The 20,301-nt window shown below is 40.0% G+C and overlaps 1 protein-coding gene and 1 long non-coding RNA gene across 3 annotated transcripts; both read right to left on the bottom strand.

Moving 5' to 3' along the window:
- Positions 1-355: 355 nt before the first annotated feature.
- On the bottom strand, positions 356-1,245 carry LOC122031634 (R-linalool synthase-like). The gene is made up of 3 exons (XM_042590724.1): positions 1,241-1,245; positions 680-1,066; positions 356-578 (listed from the first exon to the last, which is right to left on the bottom strand). The coding sequence occupies exons 1-3, from the start codon at positions 1,243-1,245 to the stop codon at positions 356-358; spliced, it is 615 nt and encodes a 204-aa protein (XP_042446658.1).
- Positions 1,246-3,056: 1,811 nt separating this feature from the next.
- Positions 3,057-14,460, bottom strand: LOC122032074. Of its 2 annotated transcripts, none has more exons than XR_006125950.1 (4): positions 13,792-14,460; positions 13,595-13,706; positions 13,302-13,363; positions 3,057-3,659 (listed from the first exon to the last, which is right to left on the bottom strand). It is a non-coding gene; the product is annotated as an uncharacterized LOC122032074 (long non-coding RNA). The 2 variants fall into 2 exon arrangements; XR_006125951.1 differs by lacking the exon at positions 3,057-3,659 and adding an exon at positions 10,243-10,516.
- Between the last annotated feature and the right edge of the window lie 5,841 nt (positions 14,461-20,301).

Raw genomic sequence — 20,301 nt, 5'->3', positions numbered from 1 at the left:
TGTAGATTTTGCACAATTCTGCCCACTAAAATCAACCAAAAATACGTCCTGCATCATTTACCGTGGGTGCACAATTTTGCACAATTCTGCATATATTAATTATTAATTAGTGAATCACGTACCGCCCTCTTGAGGTAAGGTATTATGTCTACTCCCTTATTTCTCATGACTTCGTATCCTGCATCATTTACCGTGTTGAAGACGGCTAGAAAACATAGTTTCATGTACTCTGGGAGCTTATCGATCGCGTTAACATCCCATCTGATCACACATTAAGTGTAGTGAAAGTATGAATATTGAATTAGAATGTAACTGAATTTCTAGGAATTGATTAAATTATTAGTTAATTAATTAATTACCTCACCATAATATCAGTGAATATTTCTAGCTCATCGAGCGTTCCATAGACGTCGTAAACGTCATCGATCATTGTTATGAAGCAAATCATCTTTGTGTCCATCTCCCTGAAAGACCAGCTATCTGGCTCAAACGCAAAGACTACAGACCATAAATAGTTCTCGGTCAATCTGTCTCTGAAAAATGGCAGCTTCTGGGGAAGCCCGAGATCCCTCCACCATCTAATAATTAATTTTTGTTTTTCATTATAAGGATTAAATAACAAATTAATGATGAATTTATAAATGAATAGATGTATATATATATATATATATACATGTACCTTGAGAGTTCATTAAGTTCTCGCTTGTAGATGTTCTGCAGTGCGTTGAAGTCCAACTTGGCCAACAAAAGCAGAGCAGGATCCATGGCGGGATCCCTTTGCCATGCCCCAATGAACCACTTCGCGTGCAATCGCTGGAATCTCCAGTTCAGCGGGAGCTCCAACGCGTGGGCCACTTGCTCCCTGAGCAGACCAGGTTTCAAAGATCCTTCTTCCTCCAAGAGGTTCTTGAGGTGCTTGGTTGTGAACTCCCCGACCTCCTCAACGTCGTCGACGGAGATTGAGATTGTTCGGCCGCGTGGCATTGGATGCGTGGAAGGCAACGCCACTGCTTGATGACGGCGGCTGGACGGGAAAACCCGGCGAGACCACCGAAGGTCGCCGAAGCTGCGAAAGAATGGGAGACAGACATCTTAACTCAATGGCTTTTGTGTGTGAGTTTGTGTGTTTGTATGGTGAAATTAAGAGTTGGTGTGTTATTTATAGAGCAAATTCAAAGGGTTTCTTCATTATAAATAAGACCACCGTTTAAGTCTCGTAGTGACGTAGTTTTATGGTCACAGCATTACGAACATGATTCATATTTCCATATTCCAAGAGATTTTACTTTTAAATAAGATCTAATTCAATAGTACGACCCTTGTATATATATTTATAAATGTGGATGTTGACTTAGAACATTAAGTTAATGTTATTATTGTGGTTAGTTAATGAATTATCTTTTGTTGGTGGCTAAGTTATTTATTAGTTTAGTTATTTATTCATTAATGAAAATAAAAAAAAAATCAATACTCTTTAAAATTTTAACCCTTTTATTTATTTTTATCAATAAATATAAATGCATTAAATTGAATAATCAAAATTACTCCTCTGTTCCGTAACAATATCATATTTATCCTCCTACTATGGTACCACAGTAAATATCCAGATTATCACTCAGATATTCATAATTTGATTGTTAGCTATGGTCTATTTGTATAAATTTTTTTTCTAAATGAAGTGCAATTAAAGGATGATGGACTTTTAGGTTGATCGTCGTGTGAACTTCCCGATTTACCCCTGATAACCGATAAAAAAATTTTATGAGGTCGATCATCCCAACACTAGTCAATATTCTAATTATTTTTTTTCCTAACCTTATCATATTTTGTTCCAATAGTCTGATGACCTTCAAGATAGCGGATTTTTCTCTGCATCGATCTTTTATTGCTCTTGTATAATTGTTCGATAACCTTTACTTCCATACCAAACTCATATTTAACGCATGCTGCTGTAGGCAGGCATGGCCCATTAAATCCTATTGAGATTGAATTGGCAAGGCTGTCCAGCCTTTATACTTTAACTTTCTCAGTCTTCATTGCGGCTTTATTTTTTTTTCTTTATTGTTTTAGAAACATGCTATCGAAATGAATATCCACCTAAAAGAATTGATTAAAAAGTCACATTAAATTATGTTGATTGTTACATGTGGTCATGTTGCAAGCATGGCTTCGTGTGTACGTTATTCATTTAAGTTTAAAAAATCCTCCCTCTAATTATAATTTATTTGCTTATTAAATGAAGCATGAATTACCGATAGCAATTAATCAGATTTTACTTTAGTATGGGTTTTTAATTTATTAGGGAGATGTTTCTTACCCGTAAGTTCCCATTAATAAAAAAAAATGATGAGACAGATAACACTAAATATGAGACGATTGGTTGGTTCTATAAAAAATTTTTTTTGATTATTAGGATAAATTAAGAAATGTTGATGACGAGCTTTAGAAGCTTAGCATATTGAGATTGTACATTTTATTTGGAGAAAAAATTTGTCACGCCCCGGGGGAGTCCTATTGAGAAAATTTCGACAGCATCTCTCCTGTACCGGTGACAATCTGAAACATTACTACAAAACTCTCAAGGTCACACAAACCTCAGCCAACACGGCCGAAACAATAATAATAAAAATAACTAATAATACATGCAATTTAAATTAACTCAGCCTCTGGCTGACACAACCACGCAGTTTATTTAAATAAAACCTACTCCACTAATACTACGGAAAACTTAAACCCACAACAAAAATTTAACGCAGCGAAAACAAAGGCAGTAGTCCAAAACTCAATAAAAATCCATGAGTACAGTTATACATCACAAATATATAAAAATATAACAAGGAAATCACATGTCCAAAGGTAGAAAATCGTCGCGACTCAGGGTGGGGACTAACGACTGGAACCTCCTGACAGCTTCAACCTGAAATGGTAATAATCAACGGGGTAAGTCCAACACTCAGCGGATACCAAGCTGACATGCATAGTAAGAAATAACCAATAGTAACAATTATGTGTACAGTCTACTGGAATAATAATGGAAAATACAAACTGAAAGGAATGGAAAAAATTGTACTCACCAGGACCTCCTACCAGGATAATAAGGTCGTTAAATCGAAAATATAATATCTCCTGTATGCATGTCAATCATATGCATCCACCAAATATGTAGCAAATAAAGTGCAACAAACACAAGTAATAAATGCAATCATGTAACACCGCACCCTCCTCCTAACTTTACTTAACTAGAGTTGCTCACATGAAATATCATTACTTAAAATTTTCAAAAACCCAAGAGATACAATTAGTAGTAGCTGCAAACATATATGACTCATCTAAACACACTACTCAAGCATATGTTCACAACTAAAACTATACATCAATCTGAACATGCTAGAAACTGTATATATAAATCTGAACTTGCATGCAATAATAATACAACTCAAATAATGGAACTAATGACACAACAATTAAAAGGAAGAGTTCTAAAACACAAAATATTCAATAAGCAAATCCAGCAACATGAAAGAATAGTTCCAACATTTTGAATACAAAATCTTAATGAATTTCTAAACTAAGTCTCAAGGCTTCCATAGTCCAAACATCACACATCCATCTACATCTCCTTGTCGCCTTCCTTCGCTATAACTTTTTCTTTCCTTTATCTGCAGTAAGAGGAAATGCAACTATAAGCAAAATGCTTAGTAAGCGCTCTCTAACTCACAAAACTCGAATATGCAAATGAATAGGAAGAAATCTAAAAACTGAATGCTTAAAAGAAATACTACACATGCTCGTCTAATAACAAAGAGATCAAATATACTGAAATGCTAAACATGTAAAGCTGCTCAACTAATAGCAAATAGTAGTAAGAACAATCTAAACAACATGCTAGGATAAAAGGAAAACTAAACTTGCTGATCTTTAAACTTATGTGAAACTTATTTCACTTGTTCAAAAACCTATACTTTTATACTTCAAAATAATAATCTCTTGGGCCCAGGCTTAGTATCATTGCGCGCTCCCTAATAGAAACTGAGGTAGCGAGTCATCAGTCCTACGAGGGTAAAGACCTTGGTCTTACCAGGACCGAGACCTCGGAACCGGTCACCTGGATTTGTTTAATGATAACCTCGGAAGTCAGGTACTAGCATTCTCAAATAAAATACTTATTACTTGTTAATACTTATAATAAAAGACTGCCTCATACAAAACTGCAATACTTAAACAAAAATCTGCACTATAATACTTAACAAAAATCTGCACTATGATATTTAACAAAATCTGCACTGTAAGCTTAACAAAAATCTGCACTATAAGCTTAACAAAATCTGCACTATAAGCTTAACAAAAATCTGCATACAAAGGTTGTTTCTTCAAGTCGTTCACTAAAACAAACCCGCAAATAAAAGATAAATCTACACTGCAATTGGTGATTCATTTGTTCATGCTCAGAATTAAAGTTGTTCCGTACTGGAAAATCAAAGCTGTAAATTCAATTAAGCTACTAAAGATCTAACTGGATCATTCCACAATTACAATTGTCCATATCCAACACTTAGTTCAAACTGAGACCCAGCAGTAAGCTCAAGAAGGCCTATTCGTGTCCCTCTTGTAGCACAAATCAAGTTAAACTTGCTGGAAATTTAAAACAAACCCATATAAAACTTGTTCACATCTTAAACTTATATAAGGCAACCGAAATCTTTAAACATGCTTCAGCAGAATTGCAATGAAGAAAGCAAAATCTCGGATCTATTCGAAGAATCCCTAACAATCACAATTCTTTACAACATAATCCGGAAGCCAAAAGAAAATCGTTCATACTAAGCAAATCAACAACAAGATTTAAACTGAATACTAAAGCCATAAGCACAAACTGAAAACTAGGGTTCGGATTATAGCACTTGAAGAAATCCATCATACATGCATTCAAAACTAAACAATTTGTTCATCTCCAAATCTAAACAAAAATCTGAATTAAGTTTCATGGCAGCAAGCTTCAAAAGCCAACCGAAACCACAACCATTCCTCCTATTTAGTGCCACGACAAGGAAAGACAATCTTGGAACTACTCTTACTGCAGGTGAGAGCACTTACCTTGTTCTTGGACTTACAACCGAACGAAAGGGTTGCTAGGGCTTCGGCAAAACTCAAGCTCTCGGCAACTTCTTCACATCCACTTGTTCTCCTCGCCAAGGTGATCACGATGGCAGAGAAACCTCTCGGATTTGATCCTTGGTCGGTCGCCGGAGCCAAACCCTAGCTTCCTCTTCGTTTCCACCCAAACTGGTCGTCGTCGCACGCGAGAGGGAGAAAAGAAAAGGTTTAGGGCACGGGAGATATTACCTAAGTTCCTCTCTTATCTCTCTTTAATACCTAAATAATTCTGTTATTAACTACTACTTAAATATATTTTCGCCCTCTATTTGATCAGCACAGCCCTGCTGGGTTCTTGGTCATCACGCTTCGCTTAAGTCTCGGATCAGGTCGGAGGTCGCGGGTTCGAACCTCTGCTCAACCTTTTTATTTTTGCAACTCGTTTCTTTTGGTAAAAATATCAAACGAACTCTGAAAATTGCATAAAAATACTCTAAAAATTCCTAAAAATCTCTAGAATATTTTTAAAGCGTTTATAAATATTTATAGGTATTTTTAGAACTCTAAATAATAAAATTTGGGGTGTTACAATTCTCCGTACCTTATAAAAAGTTCGTCATCGAACTTAGAATAATTCTGGATATTCCTATCTCATGTTGTCCTCACGCTCCCAAGTAACTTCCTCGTGCTTCTGATTCTGCCAGATGACCTTCACTAGTGGTACTTCTTTGTTTCTTACTCTCTTAACTTCTCTGTCCACTATCTGTGTAGGTCTGCTCTCATAGCTAAGATCCTCCTAGATCTGTACTGACTGAGGTTGAATCACTTGGCTAGGGTCGTGGATGCACTTCTTTAGCATGGAGACATGAAATACATTATGTATTGTTGACATGTCTTGTGGTAAGTCCAATTTGTAAGCTACTTTCCCAATCCTTTCTGTGATCAGGTATGGCCCTACGTAGCGGGGACTTAACTTGCCCTTTTTGCAAAATCTCATCACTCCTTTCATAGGAGAAACTTTGAGAAAGACTGAATCTCCTACTTGAAATTCAAGTGGTCTATGGCGTGCATCGGCATAACTTTGCTGCCTACTCTGGGTAGTTTCAATTCTCTGTCTGATCTTCTAGATAGCCTGTGTGGTTTCTTCTATCATCTCGGTTTGCCTGCCCAATTCTGATTCCATCTCTTTTCTTTCTCCAGTCTCCAACCAGCATATAGGTGATCTACACTTTTGGCCATACAGTGCCTCGTAAGGTGCCATCTTGATAGTGGCCTGGTAGCTATTATTGTAGGCGAATTCAGCTAAGTACAGATACTTGCACCAACTGCCTTTAAAATTTAATGCACAAGCCCTGAGCATGTATTCTAAAATCTGATTTACTCGTTCTGTCTGTCCATCAGTCTGGGGATGGAAGACTATGCTGAACTTAAGTTTGGTGCCTAGTGCATTCTGAACACACTCCCAAAAATGAGAGGTGAAACGCCCATCCCTATCAGAAACAATCGACTTCGGAACTCCATGAATTCTGATCACTTCCTTAACATATAGCTGTGCCAACTGCTCTATAGAGTGGGACACTTTGATGGCTAGAAAGTGGGCAGACTTGGTCAATCTGTCCACTATCACCCATATCGCATCATATCCATTAGTGGTTCTTGGAAGACCTGTTATAAAGTCCATGGATATTTCTTCTCACTTCCACTCTGGTATTGGAAGAGGCTGTAGAATTCCTCCTGGTCTCTGGTGTTCTGCTTTGACTCTCTGGCATGTCAGGCAGGTGCTGACATATTTTGCAACATCTCTTTTGAGTCCAGACCACCAGAATCTCTGCTTCAAATCTTGATACATCTTGGTAGAACCAGGGTGCATGGAGTACGGTGTACTATGAGCTTCTTCCAGAATCTTCTTTCTCAATTCTTCATCATTGGGGGCACAAAGACGACTCCCATGATAAAGGATTCCACTGTCTGATACTCGAAACTCTGAATTTTCTTCTTTTTGTATCCCTTGCTTGATCTTATGGATATCTGGATCTTCACTTTGCTTTCTCTGTATATCCTCAAGCAAGGTTGACTCTAAGGTCAATGCAGAGAGTTGCCCATAAATAATTTCGACTCCAAAATCTAACAGTTCCTTCTGCAGTGGCAGTGCTAATGATGACAAGTGCATCAGAGTTGCACTGGACTTTCGACTAGTGCATCCGCCACTTTGTTAGCTTTACCTGGGTGGTAGAGGATTTCATAGTCATAATCCTTAACCAACTCTAGCCACCTGCGCTGTCTTATGTTTAAATCTTTTTGGGTAAAGAAATACTTCAAACTCTGATGATCGGTGAAGATTCTGCACTGAACTCCATACAAATAATGTCGCCAGAGTTTTAGTGCAAAGACCACAACTACCAGCTCAAGATCATGAGTGGGGTAATTCTTCTCATAGTCTTTGAGTTGTCTGGAAGCATAAGCTATAACCTTCCCTTCTTGCATGAGAGCAGCTCTAAGGCCCATCTTGGAAGCATCACTATAGATGTCAAAACTCTTATCGCTCTCTAGAACAGTCAGAATGGGAGCACTGGTCAGTCTTTTCTTCAATGCTTGGAAACTTTGCTCACATTTGTCTGACCATTCAATCTTCTTGTTCTTCCTAGTTAGGCTGTTAGTGGAGAGGCTATCCTGGAAAAGTCTTCCACGAATTTCCTGTAATACCCAGCTAAACCAAGGAAGCTTCTGATTTCCCTGGCGTTCTTAGGTCTACACCAGTTGTTAACCGCTTCTATCTTGGCAGGATCCACCTGGATACCTTCTTTAGAAATGATGTGACCTAGAAACGCCACCTGCTCTAACCAGAACTCGGACTTTGAGAATTTGGCATAAAGCTGCTTTTGCTGAAGGGTCTGCAGTACTGTTCTCAAGTGCGTGTCATGCTCCTCTGGGGTTCTTGAATAGATCAGAATGTCGTCGATGAACACGATGACAAACTTGTCAAGGTATTCTCTGAACACTCCATTCATTAAGTCCATGAAGACCGCAGGTGCATTAGTCACTCCAAAAGGCATGACTACAAACTCGTAGTGTCCGTATCTGGTCCTGAAAACTGTTCTGGGTATATCACTTTCTTTCACTTTCAACTGATGGTACCCAGAGCGCATATCTATCTTAGAGAACACTGTTGCCCCCTTTAACTGATCAAATAGATCATCTATTTTGGGAAGAGGATACTTTTTCTTAATTGTTACTTTGTTCAGTGCTCTATAATCTATGCACATCCGCATAGATCCATCTTTCTTCTTAACGAACAACACTGGAGCTCCCTATGGTGAATGACTAGGACGGATGAAACCTTTGTCAAGAAGCTCCTGGAGTTGTTCTTGTAGCTCTTTCAGCTATGCTGGAGACATCCGGTACGGAGCTTTTGAAATTGGACCGGTACCAGGAACTAACTCAATTTCAAACTCCACTTCTCTGTTGGGAGGTAGTCCAGGTAGCTCTTCTGGAAATACCTCTGGATACTCACAGACTATCCGAACATCTTCTTGCATGGGTCTTTCTTGTTCTTCTGCATTCACAATGTACGCAAGAAAATCAGTACACCCTTTAGCTAACATCTGATGAGCTGTTAGGGAAGAGAGGAATTTCTGGGTCTTCCTCTTCGGCACTCTCGTGAACTCAAAGGATGGTTCACCTTCTGGGCTGAAAATCACTTTCCTTCTGCGGCAGTCCACTGAAGCACTATACTTACTGAGGAAATCCATACCCAGAATAACATTAAAATCCTGCATTGCTAGAACTACTAAATTAACATATAGCTCTCGGTCTGAAATTTTTACTGGTACAGCCCGAAGCCACTGGTTGTACTCCATGACTTCCCCAGAATGTAGGGTTGTCAAGAACTTGAAGTTCATGCTCTCTGTTACGACCGTGGAGCCACTAGCAACTTCCTCTTTAGTGAGGGAGAATACTCTGGCACTGGCTGGAACTGGTGGGGCTTCCAACCTTCCTTGACTGAGCTGAGGTCCCTCTAGAGTTGCAGGCATATAATGTAACTGAGGCTTGTTCCCGTATTGCGCTGCCTGTTGCTGAGGCGCTTTGAGCTTGTTAGGACACGCCTTAGCCAGGTGTTCTTCTTGACCACATGAATAACATCCAGTCATACCCACAAGACAGGCTCCTGGATGTAGTCTCCCACATTTAGGGCAGGGAGGGAACTTGTCCTGCTTGTCTACTGGACCTCCTTTTTGGCTGCCTCCTGTATTCCATCGTTTCCTTTTGTTATCTTTGCCCTTCCAGTTCTTCTTACTTGCCTGGGCTTCTGACTCCCTACTGTCTTGTCCTCTATCTTGACTGGCTTGAGTTGCGTTTGTTGTGCCTTGATGTTGTTCAGATAGTACTCAGCGACTAATGCCCTGCTGACCAGCTCTTCACCAGTCTGTGGCCAGTGAGTTCCACTACTCACATTAAGTTTCTATTTCTGGCCTTTCAAAGTAAAATATCTTAATTGCTTCTTCTTTAAATGCCTTGGCATTTTAACAAACACCTTGTGTGTCAAAATCTCTAAAGTCTTGACTTTGGGATCTACTTAAGGCCTTGGCCTTTTTCTTTCTTTTCTTTATCTTTCTTATACTTTTCTTAAACTCAGAATACTGATAGGGTATTTTTTTTTTTCATATGCATCTATAAGTGAAACTAACTAGGTAACACACAATCATGCATAGAACACAAAAGAAATCTGCACATACAATATTTCTACGACGAGAAATCAACGGAAAACACCTCTTACTACAGGCGAGCAATACTTCTAAACATTTCTCTATACTGTAAATAATAATAAAGGAAAAGCATAAAAGAAAGTATAAATACATTCTTACTTGAAGACGGTAAGGCTGATGCTGATGTGTGTGTGATGTTGGAGAATGGGGACTGCTCTGATACCAACTTGTAACGACCACACCCTCCTCCCTACTAGTCTGTGAGGGTGGAGCGCTACTGGACTACTAACTTTACTTAACTAGAGTTGCTCACATGAAATATCATTACTTAAAATTTTCAAAAACCCAAGAGATACAATTAGTAGTAGCTGCAAACATATATGACTCATCTATACATACTACTCAAGCATATGTTCACAACTAAAACTATACATCAATCTGAACATGCTAGAAACTATATATATAAATCTGAACTTGCATGCAACAATAATACAACTCAAATAATGGAACTAATGGCACAACAATTAAAATGAAGAGTTCTAAAACACAAAATATTCAATAAGCAAATCCAGTAACATGAAAGAATAGTTCCAACATTCTGAATACAAAATCTTAATGAATTTCTAAACTAAGTCCCAAGGCTTCCATAGTCCAAACATCACACATCCATCCACACCTCCTTGTCGCCTTCCTTCGCTATAACTTTTCCTTTCCTTTATCTACAGTAAGAGGAAATGCAACTATAAGCAAAATACTTAGTAAGCGCTATCTAACTCACAAAACTCGAATGTGCAAGTGAATAGGAAGAAATCTAAAAACTGAATGCTTAAAAGAAATACTACACATGCTCATCTAATAACAAAGAGATCAAACATACTGAAATGCTAAACATGTAAAGCTGCTCAACTAATAGTAAATAGTAGTAAGAACAATCTAAACAACATGCTAGCATAAAAGGAAAACTAAACTTGCTAATCTTTAAACTTATGTGAAACTTATTTCACTTGTTCAAAAACTTACACTTTTATACTTCAAAATAATAATCTCTTGGGCCCAGGCTTAGTACCATTGCACGCTCCCTAATAGAAACTGAGGTAGCGAGCCACCAGCCCTACGAGGTTAAAGACCTTGGTCTTACCAGAGCCGAGACCTCAGAACCGGTCACCTGGATTTGTTTAACGACAACCTCGGAAGTCGGGTACTAGCCTTCTCAAATAAAATACTTATTACTTGTTAATACTTATAATAAAAGAGTGCCTCATACAAAACTGCAATACTTAAACAAAAATCTGTACTATAATACTTAACAAAAATCTGCACTATGATACTTAACAAAATCTGCACTGTAAGCTTAACAAAAATATGCACTATAAGCTTAACAAAAATTTGCACTATAAGCTTAACAAAAATCTGCATACAAAGGTTGTTTCTTCAAGTCGTTCACACTAAAACAAACCCGCAAATAAAAGATAAATCTACACTGCAATTGGTGATTCATTTGTTCATGCTCAGAATTAAAGTTGTTCCGTACTGGAAAATCAAAGTTGTAAATTCAATTAAGCTACTAAAGATCTAACTGGATCCTTCCACAATTACAATTGTCCATACCCAACACTTAGTTCAAACCGAGACCCAGCAGTAAGCTCAAGAAGGCCTATTCGTGTCCCTCTTGTAGCACAAATCAAGTTAAGCTTGCTGGAAATTTAAAACAAACCCATATAAAACTTGTTCACAGCTTAAACTTATATAAGGCAACTGAAATCTTTAAACATGCTTCAGCAGAATTGTAATGAAGAAAGCAAAATCTCGGATCTATTCTAAGAATCCCTAACAATCACAATTCTTTACAACATAATCCGGAAGCCAAAAGAAAACCGTTCATACTAAGCAAATCAACAACAATATTTAAACTGAATACTAAAGCCATAAGCACAAACTGAAAACTAGGGTTCGGATTATAGCACTTGAAGAAATCCATCATACATGAATTCAAAACTAAATAATTTGTTCATCTCCAAATCTAAACAAAAATTTGAATTAAGTTTCATGGCAGCAAGCTTCAAAAGCCAACCGAAACCACAACCATTCCTCCTGTTCAGTTCCACGACAAGGAAAGACAATCTCGGAACTACTCTTACTGTAGGTGAGAGCACTTACCTTGTTCTTGGACTTACAACCGAACGAAAGGGCTGCTAGGGCTTCGGCAAAACTCAAGCTCTCGGCAACTTCTTCACATCCACTTGTTCTCCTCGCCAAGGTGATCACGATGGCAGAGAAACCTCTCGGATTTGATCCTTGGCCGGCCGCCGGAGCCAAACCCTAGCTTCCTCTTCGTTTCCACCCAAGCTGGTCGTCGTCGCACACGAGAGGGAGAAAAGAAAAGGTTTAGGGCAAGGGAGATATTACCTAAGTTCCTCTCTTATCTCCCTTTAATACCTAAATAATTCTGTTATTAACTACTACTTAAATATATTTTCGCCCTCTATTTGATCAGCATGGCCCTGTTGGGTTCTTGGTCATCACACTTCGCTTAAGTCTCGGATCGGGTCGGAGGTCGGGGGTTCGAACCTCGGCTCAACCTTTTTATTTTTGCAACTCGTTTCTTTTGGTAAAAATATCAAACGAACTCCGAAAATTGCATAAAAATACTCTAAAAATTCCTAAAAATCTCTAGAATATTTTTAAAGCATTTATAAATATTTATAGGTACTTTTAGAACTCCAAATAATGAAATTTGGGGTGTTACAAATCATGCATATGATGCAAATGACATGTCCTGGTCAACCCTGACGCTAGTCAGTCATCTTACACACGATGGTGAGACCGAGTGGGTAGGGCTGTGACAATTGTGCACTCTACCATCACTGCTCCTGATGAATGACCGAGTGGACAGGATGCTATCAGAGTATACATATCCTTCTACCCAAAATCATAAGTGGGGGAGCTCAATGCTTTCATCTCCCTTAGACAATCCAGAGGAGGGATCCTTGTCGTGCTACCATACTGCGTCACGCTACCCATGAGTGGACCAGTGGAGCACTGACAGAGCAAACTGTCATACACCCTGCCTGATATACCAGTAACTCACGAGTAGTTGTGTGTGTAGATCCATGTAAGTGGCGATGAGCGCAACAATAATGGAGCTGCCAATCGTTCAGCATGCAATCATACGAGATGGTGCATGACACCAAGCATGAAAATCTTGACCATATCGACCTCCATAAAACATGTACCAAAAATAAAATGGCTTAAATAAGAAGATCTAGGTACACATATTAGATATGGTAAATATCTAGTCCGGTATATCATAAGGCTTGGTATGTCACTACCTCTATGAGCATAAATAATCAAGAGGGTGATGGATGCAACACAAGTAATAAATCAACATGCTAAAGGAATCAAGCAATGACATACCAATGCCGATATAACATAATTATTACTACTCATTAAAATCCACTATGTATATCAAATGATAATATCTAAAAGATAAGTCAAGGTACCCACCTTAATCAGTTGTTCGTATCGGAATAAATCCCACGTCAAGCTGTCCGCATCAAATCAAAACCCTGTATCACAATGTTTAGTTTAGCTAACTCTATCATGCATCAATTAGCTACTAAATCCTAATCTAATTAAGAAATTTCAAATTGGATCCACCTAATCAATTTCTATAATCAATTATCCATCATTTTAATCCTAATTATCATGAAACAACAACTAGAACCTATCATCCCTAAACTTTCTAACTTCCATTCCAAGAGTAAGCTACAACAGAGATTAAATTCTCTACACCTTACCTCAATTCCAAACTACTCCTGTTGATCCACAGCCAAGTAGGGCAACCGCCAGAATTTGCTAGCTGGAGGTACCTGCTGCCGGAGATCCGTTGTTGAAGCCCCTAAGTAGTTTCTGCTAGAATAACTACTCCTAGTTAGCATAACTGAGATAAAGACCCAATCTCTGAAGCCTATAACCCTAAATCGTAAAACCTTACCCAATTCAGATCCGAAACTTCCCCTCGGATGAATCCAAAAGCTTCTGTGATGGTTAACTAGGGCAGAGGGTGACGATCAGCCGACACTGGGTGGTTCTGAGTGATCGAGCGTCAGCGATACTGGGTGAGCAGGCACCTGAGATGCTAGCAATCTGTGATCGGCAACAAGACAACAACGTCTAGAAATCAAGGGCATAGGCGAAGAGGAAACTGGTCGGTGCGGCAAGATCGGGGCTGTGCGCAAGTGCTGGCATTGGATTGATCACAAGAGAAGATCAATGCTAGGGCTTGGATCTCCCTTCTTAGCCGGAGATCTGCTCACACGGGGCAGCAACCCGAAGAGGAATATGCATCGACGATGGATCTAGGGCACAGATAACCAAGAACGTGACCACAGTGAGAGAGATGATCCAATCAAGAGCATCCTCTCACCATTAGGGCACGGATCGACGGTGTTGGTGAGGAGAACCTCGGTGATCATCGGCGTCGAGTCGTCCACGCGAGAGGAAGAGAAGAGGCAGCGAGCAGAAATGTCTGATCTCCCTTGGCCGATGATTTTGTTTGCAAGGAAGGAGAGGAAACGATGCGAGGCGGCGCCGTCGGCTTGGGAAGGCGAAGAGCTCGAGGAAGAGGCGAGAAGGGAGACGACGTCGGGAGCAAATGAATGGCGTGGGTGAGGAGAGAAAACGACGACTAGGGAGAAGAAAAAGAAAAAAAAAGAAAAAAAAATAAAACTTTTCCTCGTTCAAATGGGTAGCTTAAACAAGCTTTCCCATGACCCAATAATTGATCCTCTTAAACTCGTCATACGAGCTCCGAAAAATTTCCAAAAAATTTCTAAAAATTCCTAAAAATTTCCTTAAGGTTATATTTGTTGGCACTCGGAATTCCGTTCTGTGTAAAACCCCTGTACAAAAATTTATACACACACAGAACTTTTCCTAGCAACCTACATGCTCGATCAGACATGTGTTTGATCAATCAAGCAAGTCCTTGATTGACCAAAATGCACCTTGATCGAAGCACAAGATCGCTTGCCTCTTGTGTTGGTGTTCAGGATCCATTCAAAGAAAACATAACTAGTTGCGCTGTGGAATAAAGAACTAGTTGTACCTTTCTTCATAGACAAAGACTTCTTGATCTTCTCCTGTATTCCTCTCTTCTTCTTGGACGTCGTGTGGGCAACGATCTACCAAGACAAACCACCCGAACCTTCTTTTGTTTCCAAGCCGCCTACCACCAAAAGATGCAAAGAAAAAGGGCGCCTCCTTCTTCTTCTTCTCCTCCAAATTGCCTACCACCTAGGGTGGTTCTTCTCTTCTTCTTCTTCTCCTCCAAGCTCCGGCCACCAAGGGAGATATGCGCCGGCCCTAGAGGGAGGAAAGGGAGGAAGAGATGAGAAGTTGGGGCCCCAGCCCTAGGAGGAAGAGAGGAGGTGGGTGCCGGCCCTAGGGGAAAAGAAAAGAGAGAAAAGAAGAAATGAGATGTCGGCCACAAGCAAGGGAAAACAACTTAAGAGAGATTAGGTTATGGTGGCATGGCCTCTTCCCTTTTTATAACCTTTGGCACCAGATAAAAGAGGAAAAATATTAACATAATTTTTGTTTAGAAAAAAATCTCTAGGAAAGAATTAACATAATTCTTTTTAGAAAAATTTCTTAAGAAAGAATTAATATAATTCTTTTTAGAAAATTTCTAAGAAAGAATCAATATAATTCTTTTTAGAAAAATCTCTAATTCCATTGAGAAAAAATTTCCCCTTTTCTTTCTTTCTTTCTTTTCTTTTCTCTTCCTTTTCTTTTCTTTTTCTTTTGGTTTGGCCGGCCCCTTGCTTGGGCACCAAGCAAGGCTTGGCCGACCCCTTTCTTGGGTAGGAAACAAAATCAAACGAGTGAATGCGAGGCTATGTAGAGGCTACAACAAAGACCGAGAGGAGGAATTGGTTTTGGCTTCCTGATGAACTTGAGCTTCCTGTGTTCGACCCGAACACCCAACTCAAGTTCATCAATAATAACTCATACCACTAAAGAGTTATTATTGAACTACCGCTCCAATCCCATATTACAATATGAGCTCCTACTTATCATGAGTGCGTCAATCTCCCTGTGTCTAAGATATCGAATGTCCGTTAATTAAATGAGTTACTGACAACTCAATTAATTAACATCTAACTCCAAGAGTAGTACCACTCAACCTTATTATCATGTCGGACTAAGTCCACCTGCAGGGTTTATATGATAATCCTTATGAGCTCTTCAAGGGGACATCATCAACCTAAATAAATAGGACATAGTTTCTTTTTATAATCAACAACACACCATATAAATGGTACTATCTCCCAACTCATCGGGCCTATTGATTTAACGAATAAATCTCACTCATTGATAAGTCAAAGAAATAAATACTAAGTATACGTGTTTGTTATTATATCAGGATTAAGAGAACGCAGATTCATAATAACAGAGATTCTGTTCTTTTATGTAGTCAGTATAAATCGAACAACCTCAAATGATCCTGCTCAATACACATATAGTGTACTAGTGTAATTTTATAGTCAAGATAGACTAATACCAAATTACACTACAACCGTTCCAATGGTTTGTCCCAATCCATCTTGGTTGTGAGCTACTATTTATAATTTATAAGGAACCGATAACATGATCTTCTGTGTGGCACCACACACCATATTATCTACAATATAAATTAAATGAGCAACTGCATATATATATATATATATATATATATATATAAAATGCAGACATTTGACCAAAGTGATTCTCATTTCAAAATATAAATATCCATACAAAAAAGGTAGGCTTTTAGTATACATTCTAACAATATTTAGGTGTCGTATTTTACATTCTCCCCCATTAATAAAAATTTGGTCCCCAAATTTTTATTATTTACCATCAGCAAGTACTAGCTATAAATAAACAGTATAAATGTTGAACGGAAATTAACCCACATACTTCTAGTAAAAAGATGGGGGTATTGAGCTTGGATCATATCCTCGAGCTCCCAAGTAGCCTGCTCGTCAGAATGATACTACCATCCAACTTTAACCAGCCGAATTATCTTGTTCCGCAGTTGACGCTCTTTGTGGTCCAGAATCCGTACCGGAACCTCCTCGTAGGTAACATCAGGCTGAATGAGAACTGGTATATTTGACAGAACATGTGTTGGGTCGGCTATGTATCTCCTCAGCATAGACACATGGAATATATCATGAATGTCTGCCAGAGCTGGTGGTAGTGCCAGACGATAAGCTACTACTCCAATCCTCTCCAAGATATGGAAAGACCCAATGTATCGTGGAGCTAGCTTACCTCGGAGGCCAAATCTCTTCACCCCTTTCGTGGGTGAAACTCTCAGGAATACGTGATCGCCAGTAGAGAACTCCAGGGGTCTACGTCGCCGATCAGCATAACTCTTCTGACGGTCCTACGCCTCGGACATCCTCCATCTAATAGTGCGGACCAACTTTGCCTCCTACTGAGCTCTCTGCTATCCTAGTAGCTGGGCCTCCCTAATCTCCTCCCAATGGTTGGGTGTCCGACAAGGTCTACCATACAATACTTCAAACAGTGTCATCTGGATAGTCGAATGATAGTTGTTGTTGTAAGTGAACTCTACCAATGGCAAGTGGTCTTCCCAGTTGCCTCCAAAATCCATAACGCAAGACCTCAGCAAGTCCTCTAAAGTTTGGATGGTCCGCTCTGACTGTCCATCTGTCTGCGGATGGAAGGCTGTACTGAATTAGAGTTGTGTGCCTAAGGCTTGCTGCAGACTCTGCCAGAACCAAGACGTGAATCGTGGGTCTCTATCCGATATAATACTAAATGGAACACCATGCAATCTGATGATCTCTCGACAATACAGCTCTGCCAATCGATCCAGATAATCGATATTCTGAATCGCTAAAAAGTGTGTAGATTTGGTTAATCGGTCAATGATCACCCAAATCGTATCATGGCCTCGTCGTGTCCTAGGCAAACCCATCACAAAATACATGGTGATATGCTCTCATTTCCATTCTGGAATCAGAACCCTCTGAAATAATCCGGCAGGTCTCTGGTGCTCAGCCTTCACCTGCTGGAAGACTAGACATCTAGCTACAAACTCCGCGAATAGGAACACCTCAAATCTCGATACATGCCGGTTCTGCCTGGGTGTATCGCAAATCGGGAGCGGTGAGCCTCCTGAAGTAGCTCCTGCAAGACCGGGTGAGATCGAGGTACGCATAACTTGCCTCGAAAATAAATAATTCCCTCATCATCTCGGGTGAACTCGGTCTACTTCCCGGAAGCTATCTGGCGGCCAATGGACTATAAGCGTTGATCACCCGCCTGAGCCTCTTGGATCCTCATCCTGATCGACGACTGAACAACCATGGTAACCAGAATACCCTACTCCATCCGTCCCTGCTCCTCAAGGCCCAACTCGGAGAAACCATGAATCAAGTCTGTGACCATAACTCGGTGGTAAGCTAAAGTCCCTCTGGACTTCCGTCTAAGTGCATCGGCAACCACATTAGCTTTCCCTGGGTGGTAGCTAATAGTACAGTCATAATCTTTCAGGAACTCCATCCATCTCCTATGTCAGAGATTGAGTTCCTTCTGAGTGAAAAGATATTTGAGGCTCTTATGATCAGTGAGAATCTCAAATATAATACCATACAGATGATGCCGCCAAATCTTCAAAGCAAAGATAATAGCAGCCAGCTCCAAATCATGTACTGGGTAATTTTTCTCATGCTCCTTCAACTGACGAGATGCATAGGAGACTACCCTACCGTGTTGCATCAAAACAACGCCCAAACCCTGTAGAGAAGCGTCGGTGTAGAGTACGAATCCATCCTCTCCAGAAGATAAAACCAAAATTGGTGCCGACACTAATCTCTGCTTCAGCTCCTGGAAGCTAGTCTCACAAGCTTCTAACCAAGTGAACTTCATGCCTTTCCTGATCAGGCATGTCAGCTGCATAGCTATGCGAGAGAAGCCCTCGACAAACCGTCTGTAATATCCAGCCAGTCCCAAGAAATTACGAATCTCCTGAACTGATTTCGGCTGCTCCCAGCTGGTGACAGCCTCGATCTTCTAGGAAACCAATGGAAATATCTCGGCTAGATACCACGTGTCCTAGAACATTGACTGAGGATAGCCAAAAAGCACACTTGCTGAATTTCGCATATAGACAATATCGTCGAAGAGTCTTTAAGACTATGCAAAGATGCTGTGCATGTTCCTCCTTAGATCGCGAGTAGATCAAAATGTCGTCAATAAAGACGATAACAAACTGATCTAAATACTCCAAAAAGATGCAGTTCATCAAATCCATAAATACCGCTGGCGTATTGGTAAGCCCAAATAGCATTAATAAAAATTCATAATGTCCGTATCTGGTGCGAAATGTTATTTTCTGAACATCAGAATCCTTGACTCTTAGCTGATGATATCTAGATCACAGATCAATCCTAGAATACACAGATGTACCTCTGAGCTGATCAAACAAATCTTCAATCCGTGGTAAGGGGTACTTATTCCTGACGGTCACTGCATTCGGTTGTCTGTAATCAATGCACAACCTCAGAGTACCATCCTTTTTCTTGACAAATAATACCGGAGAACACCACGGAGAAACAATAGGACGAATAAATCCCTTGTCTAATATATCTTGGAGTTGGACCTTTAGCTCGTCCAACTCTTTAGGTGGCATACGGTATGGAGCTTTCAATGCTGACGCGATTCCCGGAATCAGCTCAATAGCAAACTCCACTTGCCTTCGGGGAGGCAAGCCTGGTAACTCATCTGAAAATACATCTGGATACTCTCGGACCATTGGAACGTTTGAGAGCTGAGTACTCCCGCTGTTGTTAGCATTAATTAATGATAAAAGAAATCCCTGACAACCATGCGACAATAGCTTCTGAGCCTGAATCGCATAAATGATCAATATACCGTCGTCCCTAATGCTAGTGAAATCCCATGAGGGTTGGTTCGGAGGTTGAAATGTGACCACCCTCGTCTGGCAATCCATCGTGGCATAAATATGCAGATAGCCAATGCATGCTAAGGATAATGTCGAACTCGACCATTTCCAGTACTAATAAATCAACCATGAGTATCATATTGCCAAAGTCTAACGGGCAACCTCTGACCTCCTGAGTGACATCCAATGTATCACCGGACGATAGGGAGACGGTCAGTCAATGCAGTCTAAGGGTAGGTAGTCTACCTATGTCCCTCATAAAGGCACGGGGAAAAAAGGAATACGAGCTACCAGTATCTATCAGCATATCAGTGGATAATTCATAAAGTAAAACCATATCGCGGAAAACAGATCCGTCAGCCCGCTGCGCATCCTCTTTGGTAACCACCTGAATACGTCCAGTTTCTGGCGGTGGCGGAGGTGGTAGTACTGCCAAAGGCTGTTGCACCTGAGTCTGAGCCTGTCACTGAGTCGCTGCCGGATACTGTGCCAGAGATAGATATGAGGGTTGAGATTGATACT

The sequence above is a fragment of the Zingiber officinale genome, chromosome 11A (assembly GCF_018446385.1).
Source record: "Zingiber officinale cultivar Zhangliang chromosome 11A, Zo_v1.1, whole genome shotgun sequence".
NCBI classification, from domain to species: Eukaryota; Viridiplantae; Streptophyta; class Magnoliopsida; order Zingiberales; family Zingiberaceae; genus Zingiber; species Zingiber officinale.
Note: the sequence above shows the minus strand (reverse complement) of the source record. Positions and strands in the feature narration are given on the sequence as shown.